Source organism: Mus caroli, unplaced genomic scaffold, assembly GCF_978045245.1.
Source record: "Mus caroli unplaced genomic scaffold, Mus_caroli_1 scaffold_2, whole genome shotgun sequence".
Taxonomy (NCBI): Eukaryota; Metazoa; Chordata; class Mammalia; order Rodentia; family Muridae; genus Mus; species Mus caroli.
This window is the reverse complement of record NW_028227257.1, coordinates 154,121,948-154,135,771: the sequence shown is the minus strand read 5'-3', so window position 1 is coordinate 154,135,771 and position 13,824 is coordinate 154,121,948. Positions and strand designations below refer to the sequence as shown.

The 13,824-nt window shown below is 47.1% G+C and overlaps 1 protein-coding gene across 4 annotated transcripts in view; it reads right to left on the bottom strand.

Moving 5' to 3' along the window:
* Positions 1–2,018: 2,018 nt before the first annotated feature.
* The window catches only part of LOC110289771 (histo-blood group ABO system transferase), a 28,552-nt gene continuing 16,746 nt past the window's right edge, over positions 2,019–13,824 (bottom strand). For all 4 annotated transcript variants that reach the window (XM_029469075.2, XM_021156142.3, XM_085835090.1 and 1 more), the window contains 5 exons: positions 9,866–9,935; positions 9,216–9,272; positions 7,736–7,771; positions 7,127–7,261; positions 2,019–5,045 (listed from right to left, as the gene is read on the bottom strand). In XM_029469075.2, coding sequence (XP_029324935.1) covers positions 4,358–5,045; positions 7,127–7,261; positions 7,736–7,771; positions 9,216–9,272; positions 9,866–9,935 — 986 coding nt within the window. In that variant the 3' untranslated portion in view covers positions 2,019–4,357. The remainder of the gene's footprint in view (positions 5,046–7,126; positions 7,262–7,735; positions 7,772–9,215; positions 9,273–9,865; positions 9,936–13,824) is intronic.

The window sequence follows — 13,824 nt, the reverse complement described above, 5'->3', positions numbered from 1 at the left end:
CCCAAAAATCTCCCCAGCCAAGACACTTGTTTATTATCCTGCCTCAGTAGCTCAGCTGGCTCTGATTGGTATACAGCAAAGCATGCAGTTATTTGGAATTGCACCTGAAAGACTAATAGTACTGTATAATGCTAAGCAAATTGAAGTGTTAACAGCCAGAGGATAATTGGGCTATTTTGAGGTATAGTTTTCAAGGCCTTATAGATAATCATTACCCCAAGGATCCAATATTACAGTTGGTTAAATTACATCCAGTAATCTTTCCTCGTATTACTGCTAGAGATCCATTGCCAGATGCTCCTGTTTTTACAGATGGTTCTAAAACAGGACATGGAGCCTATTTAATAACAGGATCATCCCCAGTTACCATTCAGTTTCCCCCTGCATCTCCACAAGTCATTGAGTTGAAAATTGTGATTAAAGTATTTGAATTAATTCCAGGTCCCTTTAATTTGATTTCTGATAGCCAGTATGTTGTAAATATGATGCAGTGTTTGGAGATAGTAGGCAAAATAAATTTGAGATCTATCATTGGAGAATTAGTTATTAAGTTGCAAAGAATTATTTTGAATCAGCATTCACCTTTTTTTATTCAACATATTTGTGCTCATACTAGATTTCCAGGACCCCTTGCAGAAGGGAATGATATAGTTGATAAAGCTTCCAGAAAATGCACGGCCTTTTTAATGGCCTCATCTATTGATTTGGCACATGATGTTCATGCACAATTTCATGTTAATTCAAAGACTTTGTCATCACGATTTAAAATTTCTCAAGCAGAGGCAAGAGAGATCGTGAAGGCATGCAAAACCTGTGCCCCTTTATTGCCTCAAGTCAGTGTGGGGGTTAACCCCCGGGGATTGCGCCCCCTACATTTGTGGCAAATGGATGTTACCCATTTTCTTGAATTTGGAAAATTAAAATATATTCATGTTTCCATAGATACAGCCTCTGGCATTATTTTTGCCTCCTTACAGACAGGCAAGAAAGCACGCCAGGTCATTGCTCATTGTTTTGAGGCTTGGGGTGCCTGGGGACAGCCTAAAGAACTAAAGACTGATAATGGACCAGCCTATACTTCAGCCTGTTTTGTTTCCTTTTGCAAGATGATGGGCGTCAGTCTGGTGCATGGGTTGCCATACAACCCTCAGGGCCAACGCATTATTGAACAAGCCCATTGTACTTTAAAAGAATGTTTCATTAAACAAAAGGGGGGAATTGCCCCTGCTGGGTCCACACCAAGAGAGAGATTAGCCATTGCCTTATTTACTTTGAATTTTTTGAATGAAGATAAACAAGGGCATGTTGCAGCTGAGCGACACATTAATCCTGATATTTCTCCAAAAGGCATGGTCATGTGGAAGGATGTCTTGACTGGTTGTTGGAAGGGCCCTGACCCAATGTTGGTTTGGGCAAGAGGGTCTGTTTGTGTGTTTCCCAGGATCACCAACAACTGCTGTGGGTCCCAGAATGGCTGACCAGAGCAATTCAAAACAAGCAGAACGATGAGGACGTGGATATTCCTGTGGCTGGGAATGCTCCCTCTAGTGAGAACCAAAGAGCTACGTTGGGGAATTATGTCTGTGTTCCCGAAACCCATGCCATTGACGCATTCGGCGCAAGTGTTTCCTCGATTCTTTACATTTAATGCTTCGCTACAATTGCCTTTTTTACCATGGGATGGAGAGATAGCTCCAGTGCAGGAATCTATGCAACCTCAGCTAAAGGGATTGTTGTGTTTTCAGATGATTCAAAATATTTCACAGATGAGTGATTGTGTATAATAGACTGCAGCAGGGTTTGATATGCCAGTTAAGAGTTCTAATGAGGGCTGGTGAGATGGCTCAGTGGTTAAGAGCGCCGACTGCTCTTCCAAAGGTCCTGAGTTCAAATCCCAGCAACCACATGGTGGCTCACAACCATCTGTAACAAAAATCTGATGCCCTCTTCTGGAGTGTCTGAAGACAGCTACAGTGTACACACATATAATAAATAAATAAATAAATAAATAAATCTTTAAAAAAAAAAAGAGTTCTACTGAAGCCGGGTGTGGTGGCGCACGCCTTTAATCCCAGCACTTGGGAGGCAGAGGCAGGCGGATTTCTGAGTTTAAGGCCAGCCTGGTCTACAAAGTGAGTTCCAGGACAGCCAGGGCTATACAGAGAAGCCCTGTCTCGAAAAACCAAAAAAAAAAAAAAAAAAGAGTTCTACTGAAGCTAATGCTACCTGGATTCAAGGGGTGTGGCCTGCCAGTATATCCAAGGGCAATGGCACTATACCCTCCCAATCTAGATGGGCCCCCTTTTGTAGGGGTGTTCGTGATTCCCTTCCATCTTGGAAAAGTAGCTTGGGAAGTGAAGACAGCCCATAATAGTTCCTTTTCAGGGTATAATTGGACATATCAAAAATCCAGCTCAAGTAGGAGCTAGTGTTATGTGGGGTGAATGGTAGTTGCACTGATCTTTCCCCCTTAAGCATGGTGGCGGGAGGGGCCTGGGGCAATGCAAGTTTTTATTGGAATGGTTCTAGTGTGTTTGAGTCTTCGGTATTTCAATTTACTGGAGGGAGGAATGTTTCTTTTCAGGCTACTCCTGTTTGTTTATGAGAATAATGTTGTTAATTGTAGTAGTGATATTTGTTATTATAGTATGTGCTGGAATGCATCTGAATATCATTTAGCTGTTGTTACTAGGATGCCTCGTTTTGTACCCTGGCCTGTTCAAGCTCCTTCTACTATGACTTTGTTCAGACCTAAAAGGGATTTTTGGCATCATTGCGGCCATTGTCACTGCTATAGCAATTTCTACCACCGCAGCCACAGCTGTGGCCATATCCCTTATTGAGACAATCCATCATCTATATTAATTCCATTCGTGTCGACTTGTCCATGGCTGAGGGATTGACCAGCTGGATCACCACAGCAGTCTCCCACCTGAAAGAGTGGGCTGGTATTGGTGGATTTGCCATGTGCCCAATTCTCATCGGCGTCCTGGCCTTCTGGTGCATCTGCTGCATGCAGCGTCATCAGCACAGAGCCCAAGCCTTGATGATACAGGCTTTTGCGACAGTGGAAACAGGATAATCTCCTCAAGTGTGGCTTGGCATGCTAGAGAAGTAGTCAATGATGGGTAAGACTCCCTGGGCGTGTCACCAACCTAAGACAGGGATCAAACCAACGCTGTTTGTCTCCCAATGACGGGTAAGGGGCATTGCCGCAAGGGGCAACCTAAGACAGGCATTCTCTCTGCCAATAAGTAAAGAAGGGGGAGATGTGAGGAGCGGGTGTGGCAGCAGTCCCAAAATGGCGCCTGGGACTGCAGCGAAGTCTCATGACTTGCACCTGACTTACTCATACACCCTGATTAAGCCACGTCCACTGGGTGAACTGTGCAGGTGCACCATGATGCAAGATCGGACCATATGACAAGTGATGATCCTGGCCAATGGACTGCTGTTACGTGGACTGGGCTGATGGGGCGTGGTAGAGGGGTTATATAAGGGATTGTGATTGGGGATGAGAGAGATTTTTCCTGCACGCATGTTGAAAGGTTCCTGAATAAACGGCTTTGAGAAGAACGCTGTGTCATCGCTCTTTTCTGCTGGTAGGAATCAGAGGCGACAAGAGGCAGAGGCAGAGGCAAGATCAGGAGCACAAGGCCATCATAGTAAGGCTGAAACCAGCTTGAACTACTAGAGACTGTATCAATAAAAATATAGTAGATGTAGCACTCATCAAGTTCAGTCAGTATGTGTCTCTAAGATAGAGTCTTGAGGGAATGCACCTCCGTGGTGGCGTGCCTGAGTAGCATTCACGAGACACTGGGTTCAATCCCAAATACCTCAAAACAAAAGGGGGGAAACTAAAAACTTCCTATACTTCCTAGAAATTTATTTATTCCCTAGAATGGATAGCTATATATTCCCAAATAAACAAAAAATGAGCAGAGGTTATGGGCACAGGGTGCTGATCTGCCCCAAGTAAGCTATGCCCCTCTGTGGACTGCAGGCTGACGCTTCCTGCCCTCCTGCCTGGTCCTCCGTCAGCCTCCCAGCACAGGAAGGGGCAAGCCTGAGTGAGGATGCACATGCCCCCAGTTAACTATATGACAAGAATTTTTTCATGTTCTGAAAGCTCCATTTACCATGTCACTCAGTAAAAAGAGCTTAGGGACACACAGTGGAGCTGAAGGTGGTTGCCACTCCAGGGCTCAAGTGTGTGGTAAGCCAAGTGATACTGGGCCTGCTGGACTCTGAGGTGGGACAGTGGGTGACAATTGTCTCTCAAATCCTTTCAGTTTCGTCTCAGCCCAGAGTGCCACTGGCTATCAGCCTGTCCTCTCCAATAGGAATTTAGCTATTAGTTTCTGATTGCCTGATGGTCCTTGTACACAGCCACATATCTCAGCTTCTTCATGATGGGGGGCCAGCCCAGCATGTGCTGGTCCCACAAATACTCTGGGGATAGCACCTTTGTAGGCTTATGGTAAAGCAGGTATTTGTTCAAATAGCTCTCATCATGCCACACAGGCTCAATGCCGTTGGCCTTGTCCTCCACCATAGCTTCATGGCAGGCCTTGGTGGTATGGTACACTTCTAGCACTGAGCCCCCAAAGAAGGCTCCCCCGTAGTAAAAGTCACCCTTGTCCCAGGGGATGTAGGCCTGGGACTGTGGCCGGCGCTCATAGGTAAAGGCCTCTCGGCTCTTACTGTAGAAGCCAGGGTGCAGGGTGCCAAAGAATGTTGAGAGAATCTCCACTCCCACATGGTCACTGAACTTCATGTCCACATCTGCACACACCAGGTAATCCACCTCACGGAGAAAGCGTTGCTCTGAGAAGTAGCTGATCATCTCCATCCTGTGCATGGACACATCCTGCCATCGAGTATAGTTGCGCACAGTTAGCACCACCAGTTGCCGTCCTGCACCCAGGATCACCTGTGGCACATCAGCTGGATGGTCAGTGAAGACATAGTAGATGACCTTGTGTCCCACCATGAAGTGTTGTTCTGCAGTCTCAAGGAACCGCTTAAGGAACACTACATACCTGTGAGAGAGGACAACGGGGTATGGAGAGGTTTAACACAGCTAGAACAAGACTTACCAGGGCATAGGCCCAGGTTGCAGAAACCATAGCTACCTGGAGGCTAGAGCCCTCCCCTGTCCTGGTAAGACTGCTGTCCTAACCAGTCTACAAGGCTGTACCTCACCTTACCCTCATTTGCTGCAGAAGGCTGCAACACCAGCAGCCCATCTTAGCAAGGAACACTGAGCCAGAAGCCTGGGAGCTTTCAACCAGGCAGCAGGGCTAACTCCTCAACTGGAGTTCCAGGCATATCTGCCACAGGTATCTGTTGTCTTGGCAACTCTAGCAGGCCACCTCTCCATGAGTCTGTCACATACACCCTCCAAAAAATGACAGCTTCATCCCAGTACATTCCACACTTCATATACTTGCACTGACCTGAGCAGAGCCTCTGCTCATAGAACCCCACTTTTAAACCCTAGTGGAACTGAATGGATCCTTAAGGGCCTGGAACCTGCACCCCTCCCTTGTGGCATGCTGCAGGGCCCTGTCTCAGGAAAGCAATGGGTCTCTATATCCCAGACTTCCCCCTCAGAAGACTTACAGTGTCTTGAGAAAAGGCACACAGGAACTCATGTATATTCTTAAGAGTCACCCCCCATGAACTGCCCCAGAACAAGAACTGGTCTCACAGGGTGCAGGGGTAAAAGGCACCCTAGAAACAAGGGCAAGCCTAAAACAAACCCTCAGGTCCAAGGACAAAAGCCTTAGAACCCAGGTTCTAAGTCATCTCCCAGCCCAAGATTTTACCTGATTCAGATGGCTGCCCCTCCCTGGATTACCCCCAGGGCCATGTGTCCCCACCATAGAAACAGGGCTCCCCATCACCTGGCAAATGTGCAAAGCCCCCACTTAAATGTCAGAAACAAGCAAGTGGCAGTTTTCCCTGCATAAAGGTGACCATGGGGTTCCCTGCTAGTCCCCTCAGAGGCCTTCTTTCCACAGACAAAGCAGCTACCCACACCTGGCAGGGTTCTTGCTGATGTGCCCAGCCTCACCCAAACAAGGTAGTGTTTGTGTCTTCTTACTGTAAAGTCCTTTGTCCCTAGGAGCTGCAGACATTCTCAAGGTGCCTAAGATCCCTCCAACTAAGCCCCAAACATCTCTCAAGTCTGCTTGGTTCAAAGGCCTCAGAACTATCCTTGGACCTCAGCCAGGAAGGCACAATGCTCTTCACATGTGCCAGCAGCACAGATGGCTTCTCTCAGCATTCACAGCCTTCCACACTATCATGTTACCCTGTCCTGCTTCCCACAGGCTCCCACAGGGCACATTTCTTGCCTGTGGCCTAAAGGCAGCCTGACCCAGAGTCCCAGGGCTTCACAGGTCTATTAATACCTGCTGTCCCCAGGGCTAAGGCTAAATGTTCCACTCAAACCTTGATGTCCACCTTGTCCTGCATCTGAGGGCACATCAGTGGCCACAGATGACAGCTCTGCTGGCATCCTGTTCCTTCCTGCCAGCTCTAGGGATGAAGAGACCAAGCTGAAGTGAGTGCTGACAGATGCAAATGTCACCTGGCTGAGAGCACAGTTGGAAGGGCAGCTGCCCTGAGGCTCTGGGAGAAAGCAGGGCTGGGTTCATTCACCTGTGAGCCCACCAGAGCTCAGGAAGGTAGCAGAGTGAACAAGTCCCTCCCTCAATTCAACCTAAATACAAGCATGGAGCTTGGTATGCCTGTGCCTCCACTTGATCACTGTGTGTGCATATGTGAGGGGGTGTGCACGTATATTGTATATATTCATGTTTACTTGCCTGTGTGTATGTAAAGGCCAGAAGTTGGTTTGGGGTATCTTTTATCATTCATTTTATTTGTTCTTCAGACAGGGTCCCTTCATTGACTCTAAAGCTCACAGTTTGGCTAGACTGTCCAACAAGTGGGCTGGATCCACATGCCTCTCCCCTCTACCCACGGGGTTGAGATTACAGGTCATGCCACCATTCCCAGCTTTTCCATGGGTGTTAGGAATAAAACTCATGTCTTCATGTCCCTCAAGCAAGTGTTTTACCCACTAGCCATCTCTCCAGTCCCCACTGCTTACTTTTTGATAGCAAACACAGTCAGTCCAATCGTGGTATTCCGAATCCTGAACTGCTCATTCAATATGTCGATGTTGAAGGTCCCCTCCCAGATGATGGGCGCCAGCCAAGGAGTCAAGACAAGAACATCTTCCCTACTACATGAGGAGAGAGCCACCAGCAATGCATGACCAAACATGCCTACAGGAACCCTTCTCAGATTCCCAACCTTCAGCTTCTCCCAAGGCTGGTCACCCTCCCAGAATGGGGTTCTATCAACCAGCAGCAATTCTTACTGACTATCCCCAACCCCAGCCATAAAAGCAACTGGGTTACTACAACTGTACCCTCCACATCTCTAAAACTCCCTGATGATAGAAACCAAAATAAGGAGCAGAAGCCCAAATGTGAACGAAGAGACAGAAGATGCTCTGGGCCCCAGACCTGAAGCAGACACCTCTAAAACGGTTGGTGAAGCAAGGTCAGGTCTTTGGTTTCTCCTGAGTTTAGTTTTTTCCTTAGACTAACTTGGGCTTTCAGGGTTGCTACTGAACTATTCCCCCAGGGAAGCAAATCACCCGTTAGTGCTTTAGGACTCTTACACTATACACGCAGTGACTAAATCTACTCACGTGGGTTTTAGCACCCTTGGCTGCAGATAGACATTCCTGAAAAAGAAAACACCAGAACTCAAGTTGACAGAAAAGTCATTGGATGCACATCACTGGCAGTCATGCACCAGACAAACAGACCTTCATGAGCAGTGGAAAGCAAGCCACCCTGTCTTCCCATGATCCTGGGATCCAAGGATAAACCAAAGCAGGAAGATCACAGTCTTGCTTGACACGAGACACATGCCCACACCCAGCCCTGGTTAAGACTGGGAAATCTAAGGACTACTTCAATTCACAAGCTGTCCCCACAAAAGATGCCAATCCCCAAGGGACAAGAGCCACTTCTGCTAGCAAGATGCATGCCCTATGATGGTGTGCGAACCAGAGAGCAGGGCTGGAATGACGATCGGCAGTAAGAGCCCTGGCTACTCTTGCAAAGACCCTGAGTTCAGTTCCCAATGATAGCATGGAGACCTACAACAGTCTATGACCCCAGTTCCAGAGGACCTCAGGCCCTTTTCTGACCTCTTTGGGCACTGGCATGAGTGTGGTACACAAACATAAAAGCATGCAACACACTCCTACACTTAAAACCAGAGACCTCTAGAGACATAGCCATAAAAGATGTGACTGTCTCCCAACAGAAATGAAGGTGAGTGCTTTGCAGCAGTGTAAAGCTGACACAAGAGTGAACTGGTGAGGACAGCAACAAAGAGTGCTTGGGAGGCCATGTAGTCTACTGAGAAGCACAGCATAGACAAAAAACAAGGTCAGAGCTCCAGTCCAACAGCATGCATGGCTTGTGAGGGAACACAGAGGGACCGGCTGCTGGAAAGTGTCAACAGGTTGGATCCAATCTCAGAAAGCCTCCTACCTTCTGTTCTAAAGGATTATTCGCTACTAGAAGGAAAGTAGGGTTAAGACAGACAAGCATGTAGCTGGTGCAAGGCCACAGAAGGCTCAGGAAAGCAGGCAAAGTCAGGGGATGCCTTCCCAAAAGACAGCCTAACAGGATCTGGAAACGGTAGGGATGGAGAGGGTCTCCAACTTGGGTTTGGTCATAGAAGGCCAAAGACTAATATTTCACTCAGCAGACTGCTGGAGAGGTGGGTGGGGAGCAGAAGCCATTCTTGGAGCTGCCCAGGTAGGTAGGTACATAGGGAGGATGAGGCTGAAGCCAGAGAAGAATACATATGCCCATTAAAGACAGCAGGGGGCAGCAGAAGCTGCTCTGGGCAGCATAGAGAAGGTCTAGAGTTATCCAATCAGGAGGTGGCCACAAGGCCACAAGGCAGCTTGCAGCAAAATGTCTGTTCAGACAGTAATCTACCCCCCTACACACGATCACACATATGACACATACATACAAACATGACACACCTCTCTCTCCCTCTCCCTCTCCCTCTCCCTCTCCCTCTCCCTCTCCCTCTCCCTCTCCCTCTCCCTCTCTCTCTCCCTTTCCATCTTTGTCTCTGTCTGTCTCTCAATGCCCACTCACCTAGTCACAGCTCCTGGGTGACCCAAGTTCTGGCTTCTGAAGCTCAGGAACAGGTAGCTGTAGGAAGGATGTACACAGGGGTAGCTGTTCAGGACACAGACCTGACATCAGCTATCTGTCCCTCCCTCCAAATGCACCACTGAATCCAGCACAGTGAGCTCAGATCCCAGTGGAGCTGCAGGCTCAGGTAACAGAACTAAGAATGTTCACCCCACTGGAAAAGATGGCAAAGAGGAAGTGCCCTGGGAACAAGGGCTGCATGCAGACAACTGTAGACACTGCAGACAGCCCCTACTCCATGCCAGGTACCTACAACCCAAGACTGTATCAAAGAGTATTTCCTGGCTGTGTCTACAGAAGCTCTGGTAGGCATGACAGTGTCTTGCTCTCTGGGGGCTCACAGACCATTTGCATTGAGAGAGAACTGAAATCCACCACCCCCAATCCTGCCCTCCTCTCCTTTCCCAGGCCCACCCTCACAGCTAGAGCCAAATGACTGGGTATCCAGTCCCAGCCCCCTTTTGTGGAATCAAGCAAAAGCTGTTCGTGCCTCTGCGGGTGCTGAGGCAAGAGCACCCTCATCATTGCTGTGCTAGTAAGGATGCACACAGCTCGGGCCCCAGTCGTTTCTCATCAGCCTGGGTTCTTACCCAAAGAAGACTAAGACAAACACTACGAAGGGAAGGATTCCAAGGTGAAGGAAGTTGCATTTCGGTCTTCCTGAAAAAACAGCAGCACAGGATCCAGTTACTCATTGGCTTCTTAGGCCTGACTTCCCTCCAGAACTGGCCTGAGATTCAGAGGTCATCCTGTGCCCTGCAGCCACTCTTTCACAGGCAGTCCCAAGCGGAGCTGGAGCTCCAGCCCCACTGAGCACACAGAGGGAAAAGAAGGTTGTTCTTTTCCAACTCATGACTCCAGCTGCTCCCCTAAATCTTCGGGGTCCACTTGGGCCTCACATCCTCATGCCCCTGAGCAACCCTCCTATTGTAAACTGAAATAAGTCAAAATGAATACCTTGGGCTCACTGCTGGCTCACAGGGGGCTGGGACCCGCTCCCCCTCTGGCCCCATATGCTTACATCCACAGAGACAGCAACTCATCTTTGGCAGTGAAATTTTCTCATGTGAAGGTTGAAACCCAGAGGTGATGTGTACTAGGTAAGTGTCCCACCACTGACCTATGCCCCCAATACTTCAGATGACTTTGATGTCTCTCCAAGTTATGCGTTCTCATCATCAAATCCAAATCTTCCTAAAAGACATCTGTGTAAATCGTCTCATATGCCAGCTCTGGAGAAAGCTCAGTGGGTGGTTTTTACCACAGCCATACAAGCATGAGGACCTCAGTTCATATCCCCAGAGCCTATGTAAAAACCAGACATCAGGTAATCCCATTGATGAGGTGGGAGAGGAAAATGGCAAAACTCATGAAAGCTCACAGGCCAGATAGCCTGGCATAGACAGTGAGGAGGAACAGAAGAGACCCTGCCTCAGACAAGGAAAAGGCAAAGATGGATACCCATGAATGTCCTCCGACTGTCACAAGCACACCAACACTCACATGTTTTAAGGCTTATGTCTAAAAATGCTTACCTCTCCCTGTCCCAGCCAGTAACTTGCCCTTTTCACCTACCTGATGTGGCAATTTATATTTATCATTTTATGTATTTATTTAGTTGTATGTGTGTGCACCTGTGAATGAAACAGAGCACATAAAGGTCAGAAGTCAAGTTGTGGGGGTCATATTTCTCCTTTTATGATGTGGGTTCTAGGGATTGACTCCATGCCATCACATTTGGCAACAAAGACCTTTTACCCCTGGGCCATCCCATGTCTCACTTCTTTTTTTTTTTTTTTTTGGTTTTTCGAGACAGAGTTTCTCTGTGTAGCCCTGGCTGTCCTGGAACTCACTTTGTAGACCAGGCTGGCCTCGAACTCAGAAATCTGCCTGCCTCTGCCTCCCGAGTGCTGGGATTAAAGGTGTGCACCACCACATGTCTCACTTCTTATGTTTTTTCTCCATGTCTCCAAATCTCCCCACAATGGACCAGCTGATTTCTAAAAGATGCTAGAATCATATAATGAGAAAGCAACATTTAAGCTGTATTTGTTCTCATTATGTTCTGCCCACCCCCTTGTACAGTTACTGTGTTAGCTATACAGAAATCTAACTGACAGTAGTATTAGTCCAATCTTGAAATAGTTGCTCCTTTTAATTTTTGGATTGAAGAGATGGCTCAACAGTTAAGCGCACAGACTGCTCTTCCAGAGGACAAAGGTTCAATATCCACCTGTCAGCCCACAACTATCATTACTACCAGTCCCAAGGTATCCAATGCCCTCTTCTGGCCTCCACAGGCACTAGATACACATGGTACGCAGCTATATATGCAGACAAAACATACATACACATAAAATAAAAATAAAAGATGAAAAAAAACTTTTTCCTTGGTTGAGACAGGGCTTCTCTGTCTCAAACAGATCGATCTGCCTCTGCCTCCTGAGTGCTGGGGTGGTGGGATTAAAGATGTGGGCCACCAGCAGCAGCAAAACAACAACAACAACAGCAAAACTCCTTTGGGGTATAATTTCTATCTAATAACATGTGCCCATTTTAGTTATAGTTTGATAAACTTTGAACAATCCCCTTTTGCTGTCTGTGCCTCCCTACACAGGAGGCGCAAGACACACATGCCTCTTGTCTGCCTGCTTAGATAGCATGATGCTCTGGAGACTCACCACAAGGTCATGTGAACCCTTGGAGGATCACTGGGGTTTGTTGTCTTCCAGCCTACCTGAGAAAACTGCGCCTCAGGATCAGAGACGCCCTACCTCAAGGGCATTGGTAGAGCGTGATAAAGAAGGACACCTGATGCCTTGCACTGGTACTCACAATCACGTGCACACGCGTGCACACAAACACACACACACACACACACCCGCATCCACGCATGCACTCACACTCATGCATACACACACCTTTCTTAAAAAGCCACAGACTGAAAATCCCAGCATGGGAGGTGAAGGGCTCATGAAGTCCCACCTCTATCTAAGGAGCCATTGGTCACTCACAGCTGCCAGGGAAGGAAGACAACACCTGAGAAGCTGCTCATGCCCCCATAGATGACCCTACATCCAAGCACATACAGGCAGTACTAAGTGGACTAAATGAGTTTGAAAAGAAGCACACTCGTGTGGAATCTTGTGTGGAATGTGGCTGCAGGCAGCAGGAGAAGAACAGAGGACGAGCCCCAGGGATTTGATCAAAATACGTATGTACATGTATGAAACCCTCAGACAATAAAAAGTAAATCTAAAATAAGACAAATTATTTTCTCTAAGCAATCAAGCTGATGAGACTGCTCAGCAGTTCAGAGAGCACATCGCACAGCAGAGAAGCCAAGTTCAATTCTCAACACCCCATTAGGTGGTCAACAGTCTCCCGTAATTCTAGCTCCAAGAGGGCCCACTGACCTCTGGTCTCCACAGGTACCTGCGCACATAACCACAAACAGACACATATGCATTCACATATTTTAAAATAATAAAACTAAGTCTTTAACCACTTGACTAGCATGTGGGTCTAAGACTGGACTGTGCATCCAGTCGATGGAGCTGTGGTCAACCCGACTCCAACCTGCACTGACAGCTGTGGCTGTGTAATACACCTTGGGGGTGGGAAGACCATTCCTCCAGCTGTGCTTTTGTTTTTCAAAATCTTTTGGAACCTTTGAATATCTGTCTACTTTGGAACCTTTGAATCTTCATATAAAGTTTAAAGTCCGTTTGTTGATTTCTATAAAAACTCCCCCTGGAGTCTTGCTTGGTGTTATGCATGCTCCAACCACCAGCCTAGGCAGAAGGCAGCTTAGCAACATCAGATCTTCCCACCTCTGCATGTGGTGCTAGGATTCAGTTCTGTAACCAATATTTAACTATTATAGACATTAGTGCAAATTGGGTAAGTTTGTCCCTAAAGCACTCTTGTTTCCAGATGTCACTGAAAATGACATTATTTTTATTTTGATGTTTAATGAAGTCTTAAAAGTATTATGCTAATAAAAACCAATTTAGGCATTGACTTTGGTTCATGAAACCTTGTTCCGCTGACTTTGTCGCTGAGCCTGTCACACGTAAAGAAATGAGACATGAAAACACAAGTACAAAGGATCAGGGGAAACTGAGGCCACAGCACAGAACGGGAACAGCAGCAGTCGGGAGCCTGAGGAAAAGAAACTCAGAAAATGAACAGCAGGTGTACAGTTTCACTTAAGGCAGAGGGATATTCTTTCTTGTTGATTTGAAAAAAAGTGGTGACACACTGTAACATATATAAATGTACATTCATGGCCCTGAAACCATAGATAAACATGTATGGCAAAATTAACAAAGAGGAAATAGACATAGACAAAATAAAAATGGAGGTGAGCGGCTACAGTCAAGCTAAAGGCCTGGGAGGGACAAGACTCCAGATTAAGAAAACAGAAGTCTGCAGTGAACAGCTAAGCTCCCTTCTGATGCCACCACGAACAGAAAAGGAAGAATATTATACCCAAATTGAAGGAAACACACAATAAAAATGAGAACAAACTTTAGCGAGCCAGAAA